This window comes from Anguilla rostrata, chromosome 5 (assembly GCF_018555375.3).
Source record: "Anguilla rostrata isolate EN2019 chromosome 5, ASM1855537v3, whole genome shotgun sequence".
Lineage (NCBI taxonomy): Eukaryota > Metazoa > Chordata > Actinopteri > Anguilliformes > Anguillidae > Anguilla > Anguilla rostrata.
The window spans coordinates 25730349-25750598 of record NC_057937.1 but is presented as its reverse complement, the minus strand read 5'-3'; the positions used below and the strand labels follow the sequence as shown (position 1 = coordinate 25750598).

General features: G+C 41.3%; 1 protein-coding gene and 1 long non-coding RNA gene across 2 annotated transcripts in view; one reads left to right on the top strand and one right to left on the bottom strand.

Moving 5' to 3' along the window:
* Positions 1 to 36: 36 nt before the first annotated feature.
* LOC135255003 (uncharacterized) lies at positions 37 to 16686 on the bottom strand. Its single transcript, XR_010330030.1, has 3 exons — positions 16303 to 16686; positions 6233 to 6325; positions 37 to 1123 (listed from the first exon to the last, which is right to left on the bottom strand). It is a non-coding gene; the product is annotated as an uncharacterized LOC135255003 (long non-coding RNA).
* The window catches only part of tmem17 (transmembrane protein 17), a 91758-nt gene continuing 87518 nt past the window's right edge, over positions 16011 to 20250 (top strand). Inside the window, exon 1 of the mRNA XM_064335677.1 lies at positions 16011 to 16182. Coding sequence (XP_064191747.1) covers positions 16068 to 16182 — 115 coding nt within the window. The 5' untranslated portion in view covers positions 16011 to 16067. The remainder of the gene's footprint in view (positions 16183 to 20250) is intronic.

The window sequence follows — 20250 nt, the reverse complement described above, 5'->3', positions numbered from 1 at the left end:
ACTTTGGAGAAGAGGCACAAAGGACTGAAAACAGGGTTGGTCCGCACAAGTTGGCATTGGTTTATATCATTACATCTCAAAAAGTCACAAAGCACACTATAGTTCCAGGTCTGTTAACACATTGTGCCAGTTAAAAATCTTATTGTGCTGGTTTAAACAATTTTAAGAGACTGTGCAGCTATTGTCATGGCAAATACTGGCTTCTGTACACCATCATTTAAATGACAGTATAAAAAATAAGCCCAACCAATACTAAATTTTTCGGGCCCATACCAACAGGTAGAACTAAAACATATCCAATAACAATATACTGGCTGCTATTTTTTTGGTTCAAATAAAAACATTTCAGAATCAGAAACAGGTTTATTGCCAAGTAGGTTTTCACGTACAAGGAATTTTCTTTGGTCTGATGATGCGTAACAGTAAACATAAAAATAAAATAAAATAAACATAGTGCAATAAACATAGACATAGTGCAAACAATAAACATAGTGCAAGTATAAACATAGTGCAAAGGAAAAAGTGTTATAAGAATAGGTAGAAGTACTATATGTCTATTTGATGTCCGTGGGGGACAGACAGACAGTTATCCTAACCCCCACGGACACCAAATAGACATATAGTACTTGTACCTATTCTTATTCTTAACACTCTTTCCCTTGCACTATGTTTATACTTGCACTATGTTTAGTAAAACGTCCAATTTGGTAATCAAATAGACATGTACTGGAGGTTTTATATTTTACAATGAACAATAACTTTAACTTCTTCAGAATAACAATCTAAAACACCAAATGCTCACCTATGTTACACTGCTCTGCCAACTCAGTGCTATAGCAGTATTGTGAACAACGGAGTCTGCTGGACTGTCTTTTTTTTCACTCTTTGAATGAAGCTGAAAGTGTTTTTCATGGCTTTAGGGTAGTCCAAGTGTAAAGCATATGACAGCCCAAATAAGAGGCAAAGTGCTTGAGGTAGGTTCTGGAGATTGTCCATTACAATACCTCCCTCAACAATGATGGCAGTAGACACTGGGTCACGGTGGAGATGATTTGGAGAGATAGGCACATCTTCTCTGATGACAGTCAGCACCCCAACAGATACTTGTGCCCAGGCCTCATCACTGTCAAAATCCCGTATAAAACCAAACAAAAACAACATTACAACAGGGAAATGTTGACAGGCATGATCAATTGTCACCGTGTCATCTGTCCTGCCTACACCGCCTTCCAGCCTTGCCTATTAAGTTTTCACTTCATATGCACCTGCATTTAGCAGTTTTATCAACATTAGTAGGCCTAAAACATTTTTAACCAGTTTACAGGTGTCCAGTAAAGAACATGAAAGAAATGAAGTATTGAAGTCTTCCTCACATTCAATTTCCTTTGCTGTCCTCGCTGGCTTGTACTAGCTAGTGTATGTGTGGGAGAGAGATGTTCTACCTCTTGTGCAGAATACACCACCGCAGCATGGCAAGCGGGCTTAGCACTGTTGAGCTCAGTAGTGCAACCCAGTGACATGGACTACAAACGGAGTTAGTTCAATGTATGGCTGCTTCATCGTATGGGTGATGCTACTAGCCTAGCTCATGTGAAGCGAGGAAAATACACCTTTCACCATTCAAGATTCAAGATTCAAAAAACTTTATTGTCTATCACATAGTGTTAGAAAATTGTCTTAGGTTACGGGCTCAAAAACAACATAAAAACATACACCCATGAAAGGCTCACATAAAATTACATTAAAAACACAAACAATTCCATAAATAAATAATAGTTGTGCAAAGCTGCATTGAAATGTAGTGACAGTCTATTTGTCCTTATTTAAAATGGATATTGCAGTGGGAATGAAATAGTTTTTGTGAGATTTCTTTTTGTCCAGAGGTGCTCTGAAGCGGTGGCCTGATGGGAGTAGCTGAAAGGAGTGGTGAAGGGGGTATGAAGGGTCCTTAGTGATGGAGTCTGCCTTTCTTTTTACTGTGTGATTGTAAAGTTCTGAGAGTTGGGTCCGAGTGGTGCCGTTGATTTTGGTTGCTTGCTTGATGATTCTTGTGAGTTTTTTCTTGCTTTTCTCTGTGAGGAAGTTGTACCAGGATTCAATGTTGAATGTGAGGACTGATTTGATGAGTGTACTCGGTATACTGCTGTTAAAATGTCCTGTCTGACATTAAAACACTACAACCTCCTCAGGAGAAACGTGCTGTTGGGCTTTTTTGTAGACCCCGTCCACATGTTGTGTGAAGGACCGGTGGTGGTCGATCTCAGTGCCCAGGTACTTAAAGATCTCGACCTGTTCCACCACCTGCCCCTCCAGCCTGGGTGGTCCAGAGAGAGGGTGTGGGGTGTCAGGTGCCCGGCGCCCCCACAACACAGCTCCTTGGTCTGTTCAGTTCCAGGGAGCTGTCCTGGAACCAGAGGACCATGGTGTCCACATACTGCCTATATGTGGACTGGGAGCGCTCGTCTGTCAGGGGGGCCACCAGGGCCATGTCATCTGCATATTTAAAAAGTTACAGTCCGTTGCTATTGTAGGTGATTTCGTTTTGTATATGGAGAAGAGGATGGGTGACAAGACACAGCCCTGTGGGACCCCCGTATTTAAAACAGTGTTGCTGGATTTAAAACCATTCACTCTGACATGTTGGGGTCTGTCATTTAAAGTCGGACTGAAATTGCTTCGCTTATATTTTGTACTACCCTTGGTGGTAAAATAGGCAGTGTCAGCTGTATTATCAAATCATTTACAATTTATAATTTTTTGTTTTGAATTATAGAAATTGGTGTTTCCACATTTTTTAAATTGCTGCTTCTTGACGTCAGGAAGCGGTCTCATTTGCATGCAGCCTATCACAGCGTGTATTTGCTTATGATTGACACTGAGGGCTAGGCTGCATTTGCCATTGTCAAGTCTGGCAAACATGGCACCTTGCAAGCAGCACTGTTGTGTTGAAGGATGCACAAATACTGACTCACTACACGCAATCCCGAAGGACACAAATGTAAAAAACAAGTGGGTAGAATTTTTATCAGGTTCATTAGTGTCAAACAACACAAGTTTTTTAATTTGACACAATTTAACACAAGGCACAATGCAGTCTGCATTTTAAACCAGACGACTTTTTGAATTGGGCGCAAAAACAGAGTGGATTTTGCAAAGAACTGCGACTGAACCCTTGAGCAGTCCCCCCACAATTCGATCAAGCACATTACAGAGCAGTACGGAGGATAACCACAAAGTAAGTTTCTTATATTATTATATTTTGGATGTATAAGTACTGAGTGTATGAATTACCTTTGCCTGGCTTACAAGGAGAATAGCCTTACAGCTACATTCGCTAACGTTAGCTGGCATAGCTGAAAAGCAAGAAATATAAAGCAACAATTCAGGAAAGCCAAATATTATTTATCTAGCTAGCTACAGAGATTTGTTGACTTTGTGCAATATGGCAACTCATTTAGCTTTACCTATCTACTGAAATGTAGCCTGTCACCCTATTATTTTATCTTCATGACTGTCATAGTCAACATTTTCCCACCATCCGCACTTTTATTTTTTTCCCGCCATTGTAATTTGAGTTCGCCTGAGTTCATTGTACTAGCCTACTGGGAGGGAATGCTGACTTCAGCTGACTACTTTTCTGTCATTTTAAAATGTATTTTTTAAATAACTTTGCGGTTCATTGGTAAACGAAGTGATGCCGCTTGCCAGACCGAGACACGCACCAGTGACGTGGGTTGTCAAACGAAACCAAGACGGGGTTTCAGAACAGTGGGCCCACTAGCTGTCACTCAAAACGCAAGGAGTACGCCCTCGACCCCTCCCACGCAGTATCCGACCTCCATAGTAACGTGATAGTAACATTTTTGTGATGTCCAAAAGTATAAATTTTTATCATTTAAAAAAAAACATTTTAAAACCATTGAAAAACAATTTTGCAATGGTATAGAATATATATAATGATACAGTATTTCAAATTTCAGTCCGACTTTAAAAAATCCTTAATCCATAAAACCAGTGTTGTGCTGACTTGTAGTCCTTGGAGGCAGTGCAGAAGTGTGTTTGTGTTTACTGTATTAAAAGCAGATGAAAAGTCCATGAATAAAATCCTGACGCATGAGTTTGGAGAGTCGAGGTGCCTAGCCACTGTATCCAGAAGAGTTAGGCTGGCATCCTCAACTCCCCGTTTCACCTTGTAGGCAAACTGGAATGGGTCCAGCCTCTCGCCCACCATGGTGGTAAGCTCCCCAGTGACCACCCTCTCCATGCACTTGCAGAGGATGGAGCTGAGTGCCACAGGCCTGAAGTCGTTCATGGCTTTGGCATGGGGCTTTTTGGGAACAGGGATGATGGTTGTCTCCTTCCATGCCCTGGGGACGAAGCTGGCGTTCAGGAACAGCTGGAAAAGCTGTGCCACCACACTGCCCAACTGAGCCACGCACTCCTTCAGTATGCGGCCCTTGAGCCCGTCTGGTCCGGGAGCTTTCCTCGGGTGTAGCTTGGAGAGGATGGAGACGACCTTCTGCTCCTCCATGCTGATTGGTGCAGGGGCACAGCTGGTGTTGGTCGGGGTCTAGTCCTCCACGGGGTCAGTCCTGTTGAACCTGGTGTAGAAGGTGTTCAGCTGCTCTGCGAAGGAGGTGGGGTCTGGGTACTGTATCTGGGCTGGAGCTCTGCCCATCATGGTGTTGAGACCCTGCCACGCCTCCCTCGCATTTCCCCTGGTGAACCTCTCCTCCATTTTATTTTTGTAGCGGAGCTTGGCCAGCTTGGTTTTGTGCTTCAGCTCCCTTTTCAGTTCATTGACACGTTTTTTGTCTCCCTGTATAAATGCCATTTTTTTTGAGGTTGAGACAGTGTTTCAGCTCTGTGGTGACCCAGGGCTTGTTGTTAGGATAGAGTCTGACCTGTTTAGTTGGAGTGACACTGTCAGTGCAGAATGACATGCATGAGCAGATGGAGTCATTGAGCATGTTCAGGTCACCCTTACTACTCTGGAAGAACATCCCCCAGTCAGTGAGCTCAAAACCCCCTCAGCGTTTCCACAGAGTCATTATTCCACACCTGGATGGATCGTTAATCAGATTAACCTACAGGGTCCAAGTTAAACTACGCTGTCGTTCCCTGCACTTGGAACTGTACTCCCCTCTAGGATTTTCAACACACTTGTTCCTGGGCTTGGTTATACACTTTGTTGTACGTCGCTCTGGATAAGAGCATCTGCCAAATGCCTGTAATGTAATGTAATTTAATCTTATGTGTTTTCAATTTTTGTCTGTATTTTGGCAGCAGTAATATTACATTATGGTCTGAGAAACCAAGTGGAGGGCAGGGCTTGGAAACATATGCGTCGGGTATATTTCCGAAACATAAGTCCAGCGTTCTGTCCAGTTGCATTGAAGATGTGACATACTGCTCCAATTGTGGGAATAGCGTAGTGACGTTGCAACTGTTGAAATCCCCAAGCAGAAAGACAGGCTGATCAGCTGCTCTGGAGACAGCGTTGTTGTAGATGTCTTCAATGCATTCAGCTGCGAGCGCATTGTCAGGGCCAGGGACATAGCCAAGAACGACAGTCAATTGTGTGAACTCGCGAGGTAGATAGTAAGGACAGAACGACACAGTCATGATTTTGTGGTGCCGTGAGCAGTCGGTCTCACAAACTGTGAAGTTAGTTGCCCATTTGTCACCATCTCCATATGCATCTAAATATTTTTAAAAGATTTTTTGAGGGTATTTCCGCTTTATTCAATAGTGACAGTAGAGAGACAGGAAAGGCAGGGGAGAGAGAGGCGATGACATGCAGCAAAGGGCTCCCTCAAATCAAATCCCGGCCGCTGTGGTTAGGACTCAGCCTTGATATGTTATACGCCTCTAACAGGTGAACTACCAGGCACCCCAAATGCATCTACAGTTAAAACTCAGACCTTGTTTATGTTTTTTTTTATCTCGACTCATCATAAATATGCAAGGTCTTGCACTTAAATAACTCAGTTTTGGAAATGAAAGGTGTATTTCTCTCACTTCACAGGTGCTAGGCTAGTAGTTTCACCCTGCCGACATACACTGAACTGTCACAGTTAGCATGCAGCCCATGCCCATCTTTGTACTGAACTCACAGGGATATAATTGGCATTAATCTTTTTATCTGAATCTCAGTAAGATACCGGCAAATACAAAGCATATTTCCCCACAACTCTGTGTGCCCCTCTAAGATGTAACTATGAGAACTTACGAAGCAGTTGTTGTAGAAGTTACTGGGGTCATCACCAAGTAGAACAGGGAGGCCTCGGAGTACAAGGGTGTGCATTGCTGTCACATCTGGTTTCTAGAAGTGGATAATGAACAAATAAAGTTCAAGATTATGCAACATTCAAAAGTTACAGTACAAACACGTTTTCAAAGTGTATAGGAAACACGTGTCACCACGATGTTTGTTTGACAGTGCAGCAAACAGCTACTGATTGGAGAAGCGATTTTTTAGATTCAATCCACAGCTTTAGTGTTATCAAGAGCAATGGACCACAACTCTTTTGACAGAGTACTATAAATCGCCAACACTACTTTAAAATACTGAAAACAATATAGGTAGCAACATAAGTTCTATAGGGGTTTTAGGTTGTACATATATGGTATCTTACATACTGTATATATCTTGGGTCAATCCATCTCAGTTCATCAAATTAAAAAAATGATGAATGCAACGGATTAACCCTTTTGCTACTTTACGATAACAAAGTTATTGAATTGTTCCAGGTGTTTCACAAGGTGAGTATTACAATGAGACAACCTACAGAGAGAAGTCAAGCACCTGCAGACATAGTGCCAAGCCAAAAAACTCTATGTCAGCAAAACAAAGAAGCTAATTCTGGACTTCAAACGACAGAACCACACCATCCTTGACGTCAGTGGATCTACAGTGGAGAGTCAGCAGCTTTAAGTTCCTTAGCGTACTTATTACAGACTCCCTGACATAGTCTGTACACACCACTTCCCTTGTCAGGAAGACAGAACACCTCCTCAACTTCCTGCAACACCTGAAGACAACACTGAAAAAAAAGGCACTCCAGATGGCGGTGAAAACTCAACATATCACAGGTGTCCAACTCACATCCACTGAGGGCATTTACCCCAACTGACTCACAAAGAGGGCCTGCAACATCATTAAGAGACAGCTCTCGCCCATGTCACAGTCTCTTCTTACTTCCATCAGGAAGACACAAGTTCTTCAAGGCCAAAAACTCTGGCTTCATGCCATCAGCCATTAGAACGCACCCCCACCCCCTCCAATGCCCAAATACATACTAATACCTGAAACATCACCCAATACCTTGCATACAATGACCCCTATTTAACAAAGTAAATACTGCACATCCATCGTATACCAAGTACTTTTTCCATTGTACTGTAAATCAACATCTCATAAAAAACATGTTTTCAACGTAAAAAAATGGCAAGTTACTCACACATACAAGACATACACTGTCTATAACTCATTCATTCAGACTGCCAAAATCCAGGCCTGTCGTTAAAAGTATATATCAAAATGACGCCAAGTTACGGTTCTTACTACAAACAATATAGGCTATCTTGCCTCACCGAAATTAAATAAGATGTATTGCAAAGCAATGCTACCCAATATTTCCTCAATTCTTTCAAGTCACATTTATAGACTGTAAAGTGTCATATAAACGGGATATGATTTTGTCTTTGCCGGCTAAGTCTCTAAGGCAATCGTCCATACAAGAGGGCTGAGCAGCAGCAAATCCATGTGAATGAGTCAGTACATAGCTTCTGACTTGCAGAAACCTAAAAAAATTACTCCTATGGAGTCCATATTTTTCTTGTAGCTGTTCGAAACTGGCAAACGTCCCGTTTAAGTATAAGTCCCTCCATTGTTTGAAACCACTGTCCAGCACAGATGGGGAGAAGGATGGGTTAGCTGCTATGGGAAGCAAAAATGACAGTGTTTTCACACCGAAGTGAGCCTTAATCTGCTTCCAGATGCGCAGAGTATTATGGATAATGAAGTTACCACCATAGGTTGATTTTTTAAGACTCAATAGGGATAGGATCACGGCTCCTATATCATAGGGGTGACACTCCTCTTGCTGCAGTTTCAGCCATTCTCAAGAACCACTCATGTCATGCAACCATAATGAAATAATTCTAATATTAGAGGCCTAGTAGTAAAGATGAAAATGTATAAGAGCAATACCCACTCTCGCTTAGTCTTACCGAGGTGCAATTTCTTAATCCTGTGACTTTTATAATTCCACAGAAAAGGTAGGATGATCAAGTCTAACCGGTTAAAAAATGATTTAGGAAGAAATACCTGGAGATTCTGAAAGAGGTATAAGAGTCGCGGAAGAAAAATCATTTTAATGGCATTAACCCTTCCAATCAAAGAAATAGGGAGAGATCTCCAAAACTGAATTTTTGCTTGCAATTTGTCTATCGGGGGTGGGGGGTGGGGGGGGGGGGGTGGAAGTTGGCTGTATATAAGGAATTGGGCAGTCTAGTCACTACGATCCCAAGGTAGGTAAACTTTTCCCTGGATATTCTAAGAGGAAAGTGCGAGATCTGAGAACAATCTTTAAGGTCAAATGGCATTAGCTCACTTTTATTCCAGTTAATTCTATATCCAAAAAGGCTACCAAAAAGTTCTATTCTATTTAAAATCGCTGGAATACTTATGTGAGGGTTTGTTACATACAACAAAATATCATCCGCGTACAATGATATTTTGTTCGTTGTGGTTTTGGAATTGAATCTGTGTATTGTCTCGTCTGAGCGTATGGTCTCTGCTAGTGGTTTGATGGCCAGCGCGAACAGGAGTGCGGATAGAGCGCACCCGTCGTGTATCTCTATGAAGGCTAAAAGGAGCAGACAACATTCTATTTGTGAGTATTTGCTCACGAGGACTCTCATATAACAGCTTCTCCCAGGTAAAATTTCCGTAGTACAGCAAACAGGTATGACCACTCCACCTGGTCAAACGCTTTTTCAGCATCGAGAGAAATTACTACTAATTTTGTGTTGCTGGTCTGGGAGGAGTACATTATGTTAAACAGGCGCCTTAGGTTACAAAATGAATTTCGACCAGGCACGAATCCAGTCTGATCTGGCTGAATCAATTTACCCAAAAATCTACTGAGCCTGTTGGCAAGAGTCTTAGCTAAGACCTTCTGGCCTACATTTAAGAGAGAGATGGGTCTATATCCCCCCCACCTCCTCTGTATCTTTACCTTTTTTTGGGAGGACAATAATAACAGCCTCATTAAGAGTCTGGGGAAGGCATCCATCATTGAAGGCTTGGGTGAACATTTTGAGCATGTAAGGAGAGAGTAAATCCCCAAACACTTTGTAAATTTCACATAGTAGCTCATCTGGGCCAGGGGTTTTACCTCCCTTCAGTGTTTGCATCGTTTCATTTATTTCATCAAGTGTTATTTCCGCACCAAGAAAATCTTGATCCTCCTGGCTTAATACGGGCAAGTTGCAGTCATCTAGATACTTTTGCATGACTGCTGGTGTTGCATTTACTTTGCTAGAGTACAGTGATTCATAGAATGGTTTGAAGCGATTATTAATATCTTTAGCTGAGGTCAGATGAGCTCCAGAAACAGATTTCATCTTATGAATAGTCCGATCATTTTCAATCTTACGTAGCTGTCTAGCTAGTAGTTCGTGTGGCTTCTCACCGAACTCAAAGTACTTTTGTTTCACATGAGAATGACTCTGAGATTCTCTGAGGCAATCTGATTGTACTGGAATCTGAGCTTTAAAATTTTCTTATGTATTTCCAAGGAGGGAATGGCAACATTCTCACTATCTAATCGATGGATTTCCTTTTCCAAATGTTGTAAAATAGCTCTGTTCTGTTTATTTTCCGACCCCTTAAAAGAGATAATGCAACCTCTCATGAAAGCTTTTAAAGTCTCCCAAAACAATGATGGAGGTATATTAGGTTTATCATTAGCTTCCAAAAATATTGAAATTTGAGTGCGAAAATACTCACAAAATTTTGAGTCCTTTAATAGTTGGGGATCGAAACGCCATATCGGTTGTCTTGTGAATGGACCAGCTAAATGCAGCATAAACGTGAGTGGGCAGTGATCTGAAATTACAATATCACGATAAGTGGCATCAAAAGTATAAGGGATCAGCTTCCTATCAACCAGAAAATAATCAATACGGGTATACACCTTGTGGACTTGGGAATGAAAGGAATATTCTCTTCCTGTAGGATTAGAGACTCTCCAAACGTCACATATGTTGGTGTTATTAATATATGCATTTAAGAAATCTCTCGAATTAGAGGAAGGTGCTCGTTGGGTGGAAGACCTGTCCAGGTATGGGTCAAGCACACAATTAAAGTCACCTCCAGTTATTAAATTAGTGCTGGATAGATCTGGTATCAATGCGAAGACTTTTTTGAAAAATACAGGGCTATCAACATTTGGACCATATATATTCACTAAAGTCACTGGCGTTGAATGTATTTCCCCGACCACTATAACAAACCTACCCTCTGTGTCAGCAATTGTGGACTTGTGCTTAAAAGGAATGCCCCTGCGAATCAAAATGGCTGTGCCCCTAGTTTTAGCTGAAAATGAAGAGTGGAAGATGTGTCCTATCCATTTGCTTCTCAATCTAGCATGCGAATCATTCTTCAAGTGGATCTCCTGGAGGAAAATAAAATCTGAGCTCAGAGATTTCAGATGAGCCTAAACCTTGCATCTTTTAATGGGGTGATTTATGCCCTTAACATTCCAAGAAGTAAATATGAGCCCCTTCTTCCTGTCATCTATTTTTCTGTTGTCCTACATAAAGCCTGTAAAGTAATGCATCCAGCGTCCCATCGTCCTCATCCCGTTCGTACTAATATTAGCGCAGGTGTGATCCCAGACCCCCTTCCCCTCAAACACGCCCTTAAGTGTCACAAAACAATACAGCCCCATTAACAGAAATAAAAACTCACAATTAAACATCATAAAGTACAAAAAAAAAAAGGATAAGAAAAAGAAAGTTACACTAACAATACCAATATAATCACTAAGCCAGAATGGCAAGCAATCAATACACTAATAACTTCGCTCTCCTGTTAACTCTGTGCTAGGTTAGCCTACACGTACAAAATAAGCGAAGCTCCATTGTCGGTAGTAAATCAGTCTAAAGAACAGAACAGAAATTCAAAACAATTGAAGAAGTCTTTCAGAACAGAATATGCAAATGTTGAGTAAAAACGATCAACAGTGCATGGAAAATTGTAAGAACTATTCACCTTGGAAGCCATAAAAGCTACTTTAAGTAGCCCATTAGCTATCTAGGAAACAGCAAATCACTGGCAAAAGTTCATGATGTGGCATTAACGTTAACGTTACCAGCTCCGAAGTGACACTCCGCATATTCAATCGCTTCCTTCGGGTTTGTATAGTAAAGCTCCTTGCCGCTGTGGGTGATCCGAAAGCACGCTGGATACTGAAACCGGTATCGGACCTCTGGCTTGTCTCGCAGCATCTCCCTGGCTCGGTTGAAGCGGGCGCGTTGTTTCACTACGGCAGGTGGGTAGTCGGGGAAAATCAAGATTCTTTGGCCGTTGAAGGTGATGGATTTAAGCTGAGCAGCTTTGCGAATGACGTCTTCCCATTCATGAAAACAGTGAAAATTTCGAATGAATGCGCGAGGGTGGCTGTCATCAGAGCGACTTCGGAGAACTCTGTGTGTCAATCAGCGGGAGCTTTCCCAATGACAGAGCGTCTTTTAACAGTTGTGCAATAAAGTCCCTTTATTGTACTTCTTGTTGTAGCTCGGTAACTGTGTCTGAGGTGTGTGATGCCCCGCACTCCACTTAGACCAGTGGTGTCAAACTCGTGCCATGGAGGGCCGTGTGTATGCAGGTTTTCATTCCAACCAATTAATGCTGCCTTAATTGAGTCCAATTACTCATTCAGCCATATGCATTTAACTGCATTGAAGCACAGAATATAAGAAAATTTTTATTTAGACAATGCGGGTCACCATAGACGTCGGGTCACCATTGTGCACAAACCTGCATCCCTAATTCAGCAAATAATTTAACTAATTATATAATCAAGATCTGAGGCTGGAATGAAAACCTGCATACACACGGCCCTCCATGGCACGAGTTTGACACCACTGACTTAGACCATCGTGTCAGTCAACTTGTCCACTGTGGCTTTCATGGTAGCGAGTGTGGAATTAGTCTCATTTTTTAGAGCAGACAGTTCTCCTCTCATATAGATCGAAAACTGTTCAAATCTTCTGTCAATCATCTCACCAATCTCAGACTTAGATGCGCGTACCGAGTTGCTATCGCATCCAGTATATCCTTGCTAGTGCAATCTTGGCTGTGCTCGTCATGGCCGCCAGCGACAGACTCTCCAGAGCCCTGTCCAATGGTCGTAGTTTTCCTTGTTGTTGGCATTTTTGTTGTCGCTAATGCTTCGCGGAGATTAATACGGGTTTACCTTTTGTTGAATTACAACAAAATTGCTTTGAGTTTCAAAATGTAAGAATTATTCTGTTCTGTTTCGAGTTTCTGTTAAAAATTGTAGGAGCTATCGAGTATGCGTCTTACTAGCATATGGTGCAACCGGAAGTCCCATGTAACTTTTTAAGAAAAGGAATATATTTGCCGTCATGAAATTCATATGGGTGGCCGTGAGTGAGTTTTGGTAAAGCAAATATAAGCATAAGAAAACGTTAGTGTAAAAGAGAAAATTATCTGCCTGAGAGCGAGGCGGGATTGAATCCTTCAACCGGAGGTTTACCAGTCTGTGACTTTGTTAGTGCAGCACCATGACATAGCTATGCAATGCGTGAAATATCATTAGCAAACCTGTCCGTGGTTTTAAAGAAGAACACAGGCCAGTAAGCACAGAAGAGCTCCCGTTGAATCCATATGGCTTTGCAATATTGTAGCCGGTTAATAACTGAACGTCCAGACGGTACGTCATAATGCAGTGTATACGTTCGGTGAACGGCGGGTAGATATGGTGCAAAAGCAGAATTGAGAAGTAGTAGACAATTTAATTATTATTTTGCGTGTGTATGCAAGTTTTTGATTGGGTCGTGTAGGTGAAGATTTGGCTGGTGTCGGTAAAATGTCCAATGGGGAGACATTTTGTTTGTGGGATAGGCGGCAGGAAAAATAAGAATGAGAAGAAGAAGAAGAAGAAGGAGAAAACTCAAAATCCCCTTAGTTTGGGGCTTTATTGTGTGGACATGTGAAGTTGTTTATGAATTCTGTCTGTTGAAATGGGGTGAGAATGTACAGAATTAAATGTTTTTAAGGGCTGAGTGTCTGTGGCTGTTGTGGTTATTTCTGTGGGAAACCCTGAAAAGTGCCAAACTCTCTGTGCTGTGTAGGTATGGGGCATGCCCCCGCCAAGGCGTAACTTGGCGGGATGGCATACCTGCCATCCCAATCCATGCACTTTGTAATACTATAAATACTGCATAAATACACCAATGTACTTTTGTAATACTGTAAATAGTATACACTTAATAAAAACAATGGATATTCAGTATATTCTCCATGTTGTGCTGTCCCCTTGCCTCCTACCCCACCTCCCTTTTTTGTTAATGTAGAGCCAGTGTTGTCTTGTTTGTGTGTGATCAACAGTGAAAAAAGAAAACGCACACCTTGTTTTAGCGAGGTGCAGACCAGAAGGACATGCAAGTGTTGTTTGTGTGTACTATTGACAACTATTCTGCAGCAAGCATTTCAGTACATACATGTAAATAAAGGTCAACTAAATAAAGGTCTAGAAAAACACAAATAAGATCTTGAATACTGACTACCTAAAGACAGCTGGATGAACCTAAGCATGGTGGAGGGATGCTGATTTGTATCCTTGGCCAAATGCAAAAAATTCATTACAGCTGTTCACATCTAGCATTATAACCATGAGCAAGGTAGCATCCAAAAAATACTACTGGTGCCTCTCCGGCCTATGTCCCATCTTCTTCCCCCTAACCACTGTTGTTGCAAAAAAAAAAAAAAAAACACTATTCATGGTCAACTCATCATGATAAATAAAGATATAAGAAGCCTGTAGTAGACTCACCCCTGAATCAAAGTAGGCTAAGGCATATGCCCATGACTCATTAATCATGGCGTCACCGATTAAAACCAGCCTTTGTGTGGTCAAGTCCAATTCAACACTAAAAAATCTGCCTGATCGACAAAGGCATTTTCTTTTAAATGAACAGACACCAAATTCAAGATGGCAGCTGTGGCGGCCATATTGAATCAGTGGTGGCATCACCGATCGAAACCAGCCTTCGTGTGGTCAAGTCCAATTGACTACCAAAAAATCAACCCAATCGACAAAGGCGTTTTCCGTTAAATGAGTGGAAACCAAATTCAAGATGGCGCCCGTGGTGCCCATACTGATTGAGAGGTGGTGTCACCGATCGAAACCAGCCTTCGTATAGTCAAGTCCAATTCACAACCAAAAAAATCAGCCTGATCAACAAAGGCCTTTTCTGTTAAATGAGCGTAAACCAAATTCAAGATAGCTACCGTGGCAGCCATCTTGAATGAGCGGTGGCGTCACCGATCAAAACCAGCCTTCGTGTGGTCAAGACCAATTCACCACCAAGAAATCAGGCCGATCGACAAAGGCGTTTTCTGTTAAATGAGCGGAAACCAAATTGTTGATGGATGACGGACGGACGGACGGATGGACGGACAGGGCCTTGACATAATGCCCCTCCTGCCTCCTACGGAGGCCGGGGGGCATAAAAACTGTAGCCACTGACATGATAGTCAGTTTATCACAGCACACAAGCAAATTTTCTTGCTTACTGAACACATTGAACTATGAGTTAAACAAGAAATAAGAGATAAATGGGCAAAATGCAAAAATTACATAAAATCTTCATAATTTAGGCTATGTATTATTTTATATTCACATTGTCATATTTGTAAATTACGTTTATCATCTTCATCACCACTTCACCTTAATCTGCACCATAGCATGATTTGAAACATAATTTAAGAGCAAATTAAATATAGCTATTCTCATTTTTTAATTTATGTTGGCCTACTTATTTTTCATATGTGATTGGCCATCATCAGCACCATCAACATGCGAAGACAGAAATACTACAACTAATAACATTTTTAATAGCAATATTAGAATGAGAATGTATTCAAAATAATTTGGTGGAATGAGAATAATAGAATCTTAATGTATGTAGGCTTGTATTTTTTAGCTGCTTATAAAATATCTGGTGTTTATCTGGTTTTATCTTGTTCTCCACTACTGCAAGAGGGAACTAGGGACACACCCCCTGTAATATAAGGATGAAATATAAATCACAGCATGTATACCTAGCATTTTAGAGCATATTTCTGTGTATAAACAGGCCATCGTGACGCGCGACAATCCGAAAAAATAGAACAGAAGCGAAAAACTACGCGTCAGTTCGCTTGTGTCGCGCGAGCTCCGCAGCCAGTTCGCGACGCGTTCGCATCTGGTGGAGACGACGTCGCCCGCTGCCGTTGTAGTAACAGTACTTCAACTACGCTTCAGTTACGCGCGTAATACGCGCGTAGTGCGCTCGCGGTCGATACGCGTGCAGTGGGTGTCCGGCTTAAGACACCAGCAACAATTTCTGGGAACATGATTCACAGAAATGACTGCATAATGCTAAACATATGGGTCTGTAGAGTAAATGTATACCCCCTTTCATTTGGTAACTATTTTTAGTTTTGGCAGTAATCTGGTATGCAAATGAGCCAGTACTGAACTGAGAGTCTATGGCAATGAATTGGCGGGCTACACAAAAACAACAGCAACAATAACTTGGGACGTGATTTCACAGAAGTGACTGTATAATCTTCTAAATATGAGTATATTACGTTTAATTTTATCCAGCTGTGTTAGTTACTGAAAGAAAAATTACAAAATCACACATAAGAATTCATTGCATTTACCGAGCTTTTAGTTTGAAATACTCTAACCGGAAGTCTCCAATTGTTGCCAGCTTCACTGGGCTTTGGGTAAGATACCGACGGGAAGCTAATATGAAGAATGGAACTGCCGGATTCTATCAGAAAACGATTGGGGGACTTCTCTCGCACTGTACTTATCGACCAGAAACAAAACCAACCGTCGCATGAGGAGAATATCACTTTCTTAGGACACAGTAAGTAGATGTTTTTACTAGTTTGTGTGCCGAACAGAATATATGTATATGTTTAACATTATTTCAGCCTTTCCGGGCCAGACTCCATCTACAGTCTTTTTAAGCAATAGGCCTACATACCAAATCTTCTCAATACCAAGAACGCCAAATTCGGATTAGAGAGTTCCTATGAAGAACGTTCTTGTCAGGTTTCCTGGGTTCCTGGGTTACCGTTAACCACGGATAGCCTACCTAGCTCACTGGCTGGTATGCTAGCTAAGCATGTTCGTTTTGCTGAGAAAGATACATTGAAGATAACTGAACATAATTGTATTATTAATGTCATACATATAACGCGATTACATGACACAGTACAGTCACGGATTGAAATTAAACTCCGTAAACATTTGATAAATATATTTTAAAACATAACGGCAGACAGTCAGCTAGCCTCAAGTTCGTTCTGCAATAGTTCGTTCAGGTTGATGGGCTTTTCCGCACCGGACTGTCAATCACATTGTAAAAATCACAAGACCACTTAACTCTATGGTTTTGGCTCCAAATCGACAACATGGCTGCTCCCGCCATTGAGCTTCAAAACGTGTTTTAAGCCGCGTTTCCACCGCAGGAACTTTACCCCGGAACTAGGAACCTTTTGAGGAAAGCCGCGTTTCCACCGCAGGAACTTTACCCCGGAACTAGGAACCTTTTGAGGAACTCAGTGCGTTTCCACCGCAGGAACTAGGGTCTAAATTTAGTTCCGGGGGCTTTATTTTACCCCCCAAAAAGTTCCTGGGGGGTAGTACTTTCCGAAAATACAGGAACCTTTTGGGTGGAGCTTGCAGCGCTGAACATTTCTGATTGGTTCTCATTTTTTTGTGTTTATTTTTCAGGCGCCATGTTTAAAAATATGCAGGCACAAACCGATTTATTTTCATAATAACTTCAAATCAAACTTGTAGCCTATAGCCGCGTTTCCATCAAATTACCCGGAACTTTTAGTCCCAGGAACTACTTTTCAAGGAACTAAAGCCGCGTTTCCACTGCAGGAACTATACCCCGGAACTAGGAACCTTTTGAGGAACTCAGTGCGTTTCCACCGCAGGAACTAGGGTCTAAATTTAGTTCTGGGGGCTTTGTTTTACCCCCCAAAACGTTCCTGCTCGGGGGGTAGTACTTTCCAAAAGTACAGGAACCTTTTGGGTGGAGCTTGCAGCGCTGAACATTTCTGATTGGTCGAGTACTCGTAGCATTTGTGTTGTATTTATTTTCCGCCATTACCCGCCATGTTTGAAAATATGCAGCGGCAAACCAATTTATTTTCATAATAACTTCAAATCAAACTTGTATGTTATGCGGCGCAGTAGCCTACTTTTGGTTATAACCTGTCAACGTCTTGGAATTATAACGTGTGCTCTTCTGTTCTTTTCTTGCTTTAGTATTCGTTTTATAAAATGCTAAGCATTCGTGCTGGGACAGCATATTACGTAGGCTACCAAAACATTCAAACGGATTAATTTGGTTGCTGAATATTTTCTTCCGGATTTTCTTTGTTAGCCCGTTGTAATTGACTCAAAACGTTTGATACAGTTATGTGAGGTATGCGGTAGTTCTGCATAATTAACATTGGTGATACAGTACAAGTAAACTGGAAATCACCTTCCGCACTTTTTATCCGGGTAAAATAACAGGTTAATTCTAGTAATCTTCGCTTTAGCTTTTTCAGACTGCCGTAATTTTACTCAATTTTACTGCCATTCTTCAATTCCACGAAAAGACCAGGAAGACTATGGACTCATTTATGGTGCATGGTTCGCATCTGGAGGGCACACTTCGCTGCTCGGCTAGCAGTAACTTCGAAGGAAAGCAAACGGTGGCTGTACCACTACTAATTTACATTTTCACGCAAGTCCGAGTTTTCGTTCTATTCTTGTCATTTTGCGATTAGCCTATATGGAATTGACGATGAGAAAGTAATCAAACAGCAAATTGTTTACAACGTGTGCATGTGTTCTGCTGTTGTTGCCAGTTAGCCTATATTGGAAATGTGAACGCATTCTGTCGCTTCGGATGTCAAGACATGAAAGCGAATGTTCGCATAAAAACATAATGAATGTGTTTGAGAGGATATATAAAACAGTTACAATCTGACTATTGGTCTGTTATATCCTATTTGTTGCATAACGGTCCAAAAGTTCAACTACCAACGACAGTTTTGCTTGACAACGGTAAAATATGCCCAAACGGCTGCAGAAGAATATTTCAATTCCATGTGATTAAATGGATAAAAATCAATAAATACAAAAGTAACCATATATAGTCATTGTTGGTAACCCGTTGCATATAAGTGGAATAAACCCCTCCGGGCTGTCCCGGTTATTAGAAAATAATGTAGGCTACTTCGGTGGTAGTATGGGGTTACAGAAGAAATCATATGACAGATGGACCGACGACAACGTCGCTTTTTCATACGACAGTGGGCTAATTTGCCTAATCTTCGCGGGACTTTAGACCCCGGTGGAAACGCAGACAACCATTGGCTGAAGGAACCTTTTAGTTCCTGGTAAAGTAGTTCCTGGGACTGAAAGTTCCGGGTAATTTTGGTGGAAACGCGGCTTTTGAAGTACAAGTGCAATAAAGGCTTGCTTACAACTTCATTTATAAAATAGGTGCATTTTCATCGGCAAGACCACTAAATAATCAGATTTTTTAAAGCTCTGTGGATTATCTGATTTTTATTAACAAGCCCTTTTTGAAAGCACGGCGAACGAAGACATCAGAGAAGTCAAATAGGCTGAGCAATGGTTGGTTAAAAACTACCTTCCAACACTCGAGCTAACAAACCGCTGCTCGGTGCATTCACTTCCACATCATTCTTTCTGTGGTGTATTTTCAAATTTACCCCACCCCCTCCGCAAAATAAGATAGTAAACTAAGTTTGCCTTTTCCCCAGGTTCCAGTTTTTTTTGTTGTTGTTTTTTTCTGCAAGGACAATACAAAACGAAAAGGCTTGTATTTTTTTAGCTGCTTATGAAATATCTGGGAGGGAACTAGGGACACACCCCCAGTAATATAAGGATGAAATATAAATCAGAGCATGTATACCTAGCATTTTAGAGGATATTTCTGTGTATAAACAGGTCATCATGACGTGCGACAAGCAGAAAAATATAACAGAAGCGAAAAACTACGCTTCAGTTTGCTTATGTCGCACAAGCTTTGCAGCCGGTTCGCAACGCGTTCGCATCTGGTGTAGAGGACGTCGCCCGCTGCCGTTGTAATAACAGTACTTCAACCACGCTGCAGTTACACGCGTAGTGCGCTCGCGGTAGCTACGCGTGCGGTGGGTGTCTGGCTTTAGACCCACGGCGCACCGTAACATATACAGCCGGGAATCAGCAAGTAGCGATTATACATTCCAGGGATTAGTCATATCCTAAAAGTGTCATAAGTAAAACTTGGCTAACTAGCTAGCTAGATATGGCATGTCCTCCTCACCTTTGTAACGTTATTTGTTGTCCTCCGTGTCTCCATACATCTGTATCGGTGGTTGTAGCCGTATGTCATTAGCTCCTACACTCTCAAAACAGATGTGTTAAAAGTAACACATCATGTGTTAATTTTTAACACACCAGCGTGTCTAGTTAAGGACAACACATTTTGTGTTGCTTTCAACACAATCAGTGTGTCAGCACGTTTAACACATGCTGTGTGTTAAATATTTCAACACAAAGATATGTTAAAAATAACACATGTTGTTTTACTTTTCTTTTTTCTTCTAAAATTATCCTAAAATGAAATTTGTATGCTAAAATTCTACTAAAATTCTCACAAAATAAACAATTGCATGAAATTCAGGTGACATTATTAAAATCATTAAAACATTTGACAGATGTAGGCCTAATAAGCAGATATAAGTCATACAATATTCACATCCCCAAACTGGATTTTTAAATTTATATATTTTTTACAATATCTGTGGGGTATAGCAACATACATTCTTAGTGAGTCTGTTTTAATCTGTAGATGGAAAACAAGCTTTTTGGAATGTAATAACTCATTGTAAATTGGAATATAGGTCTGTTTTAC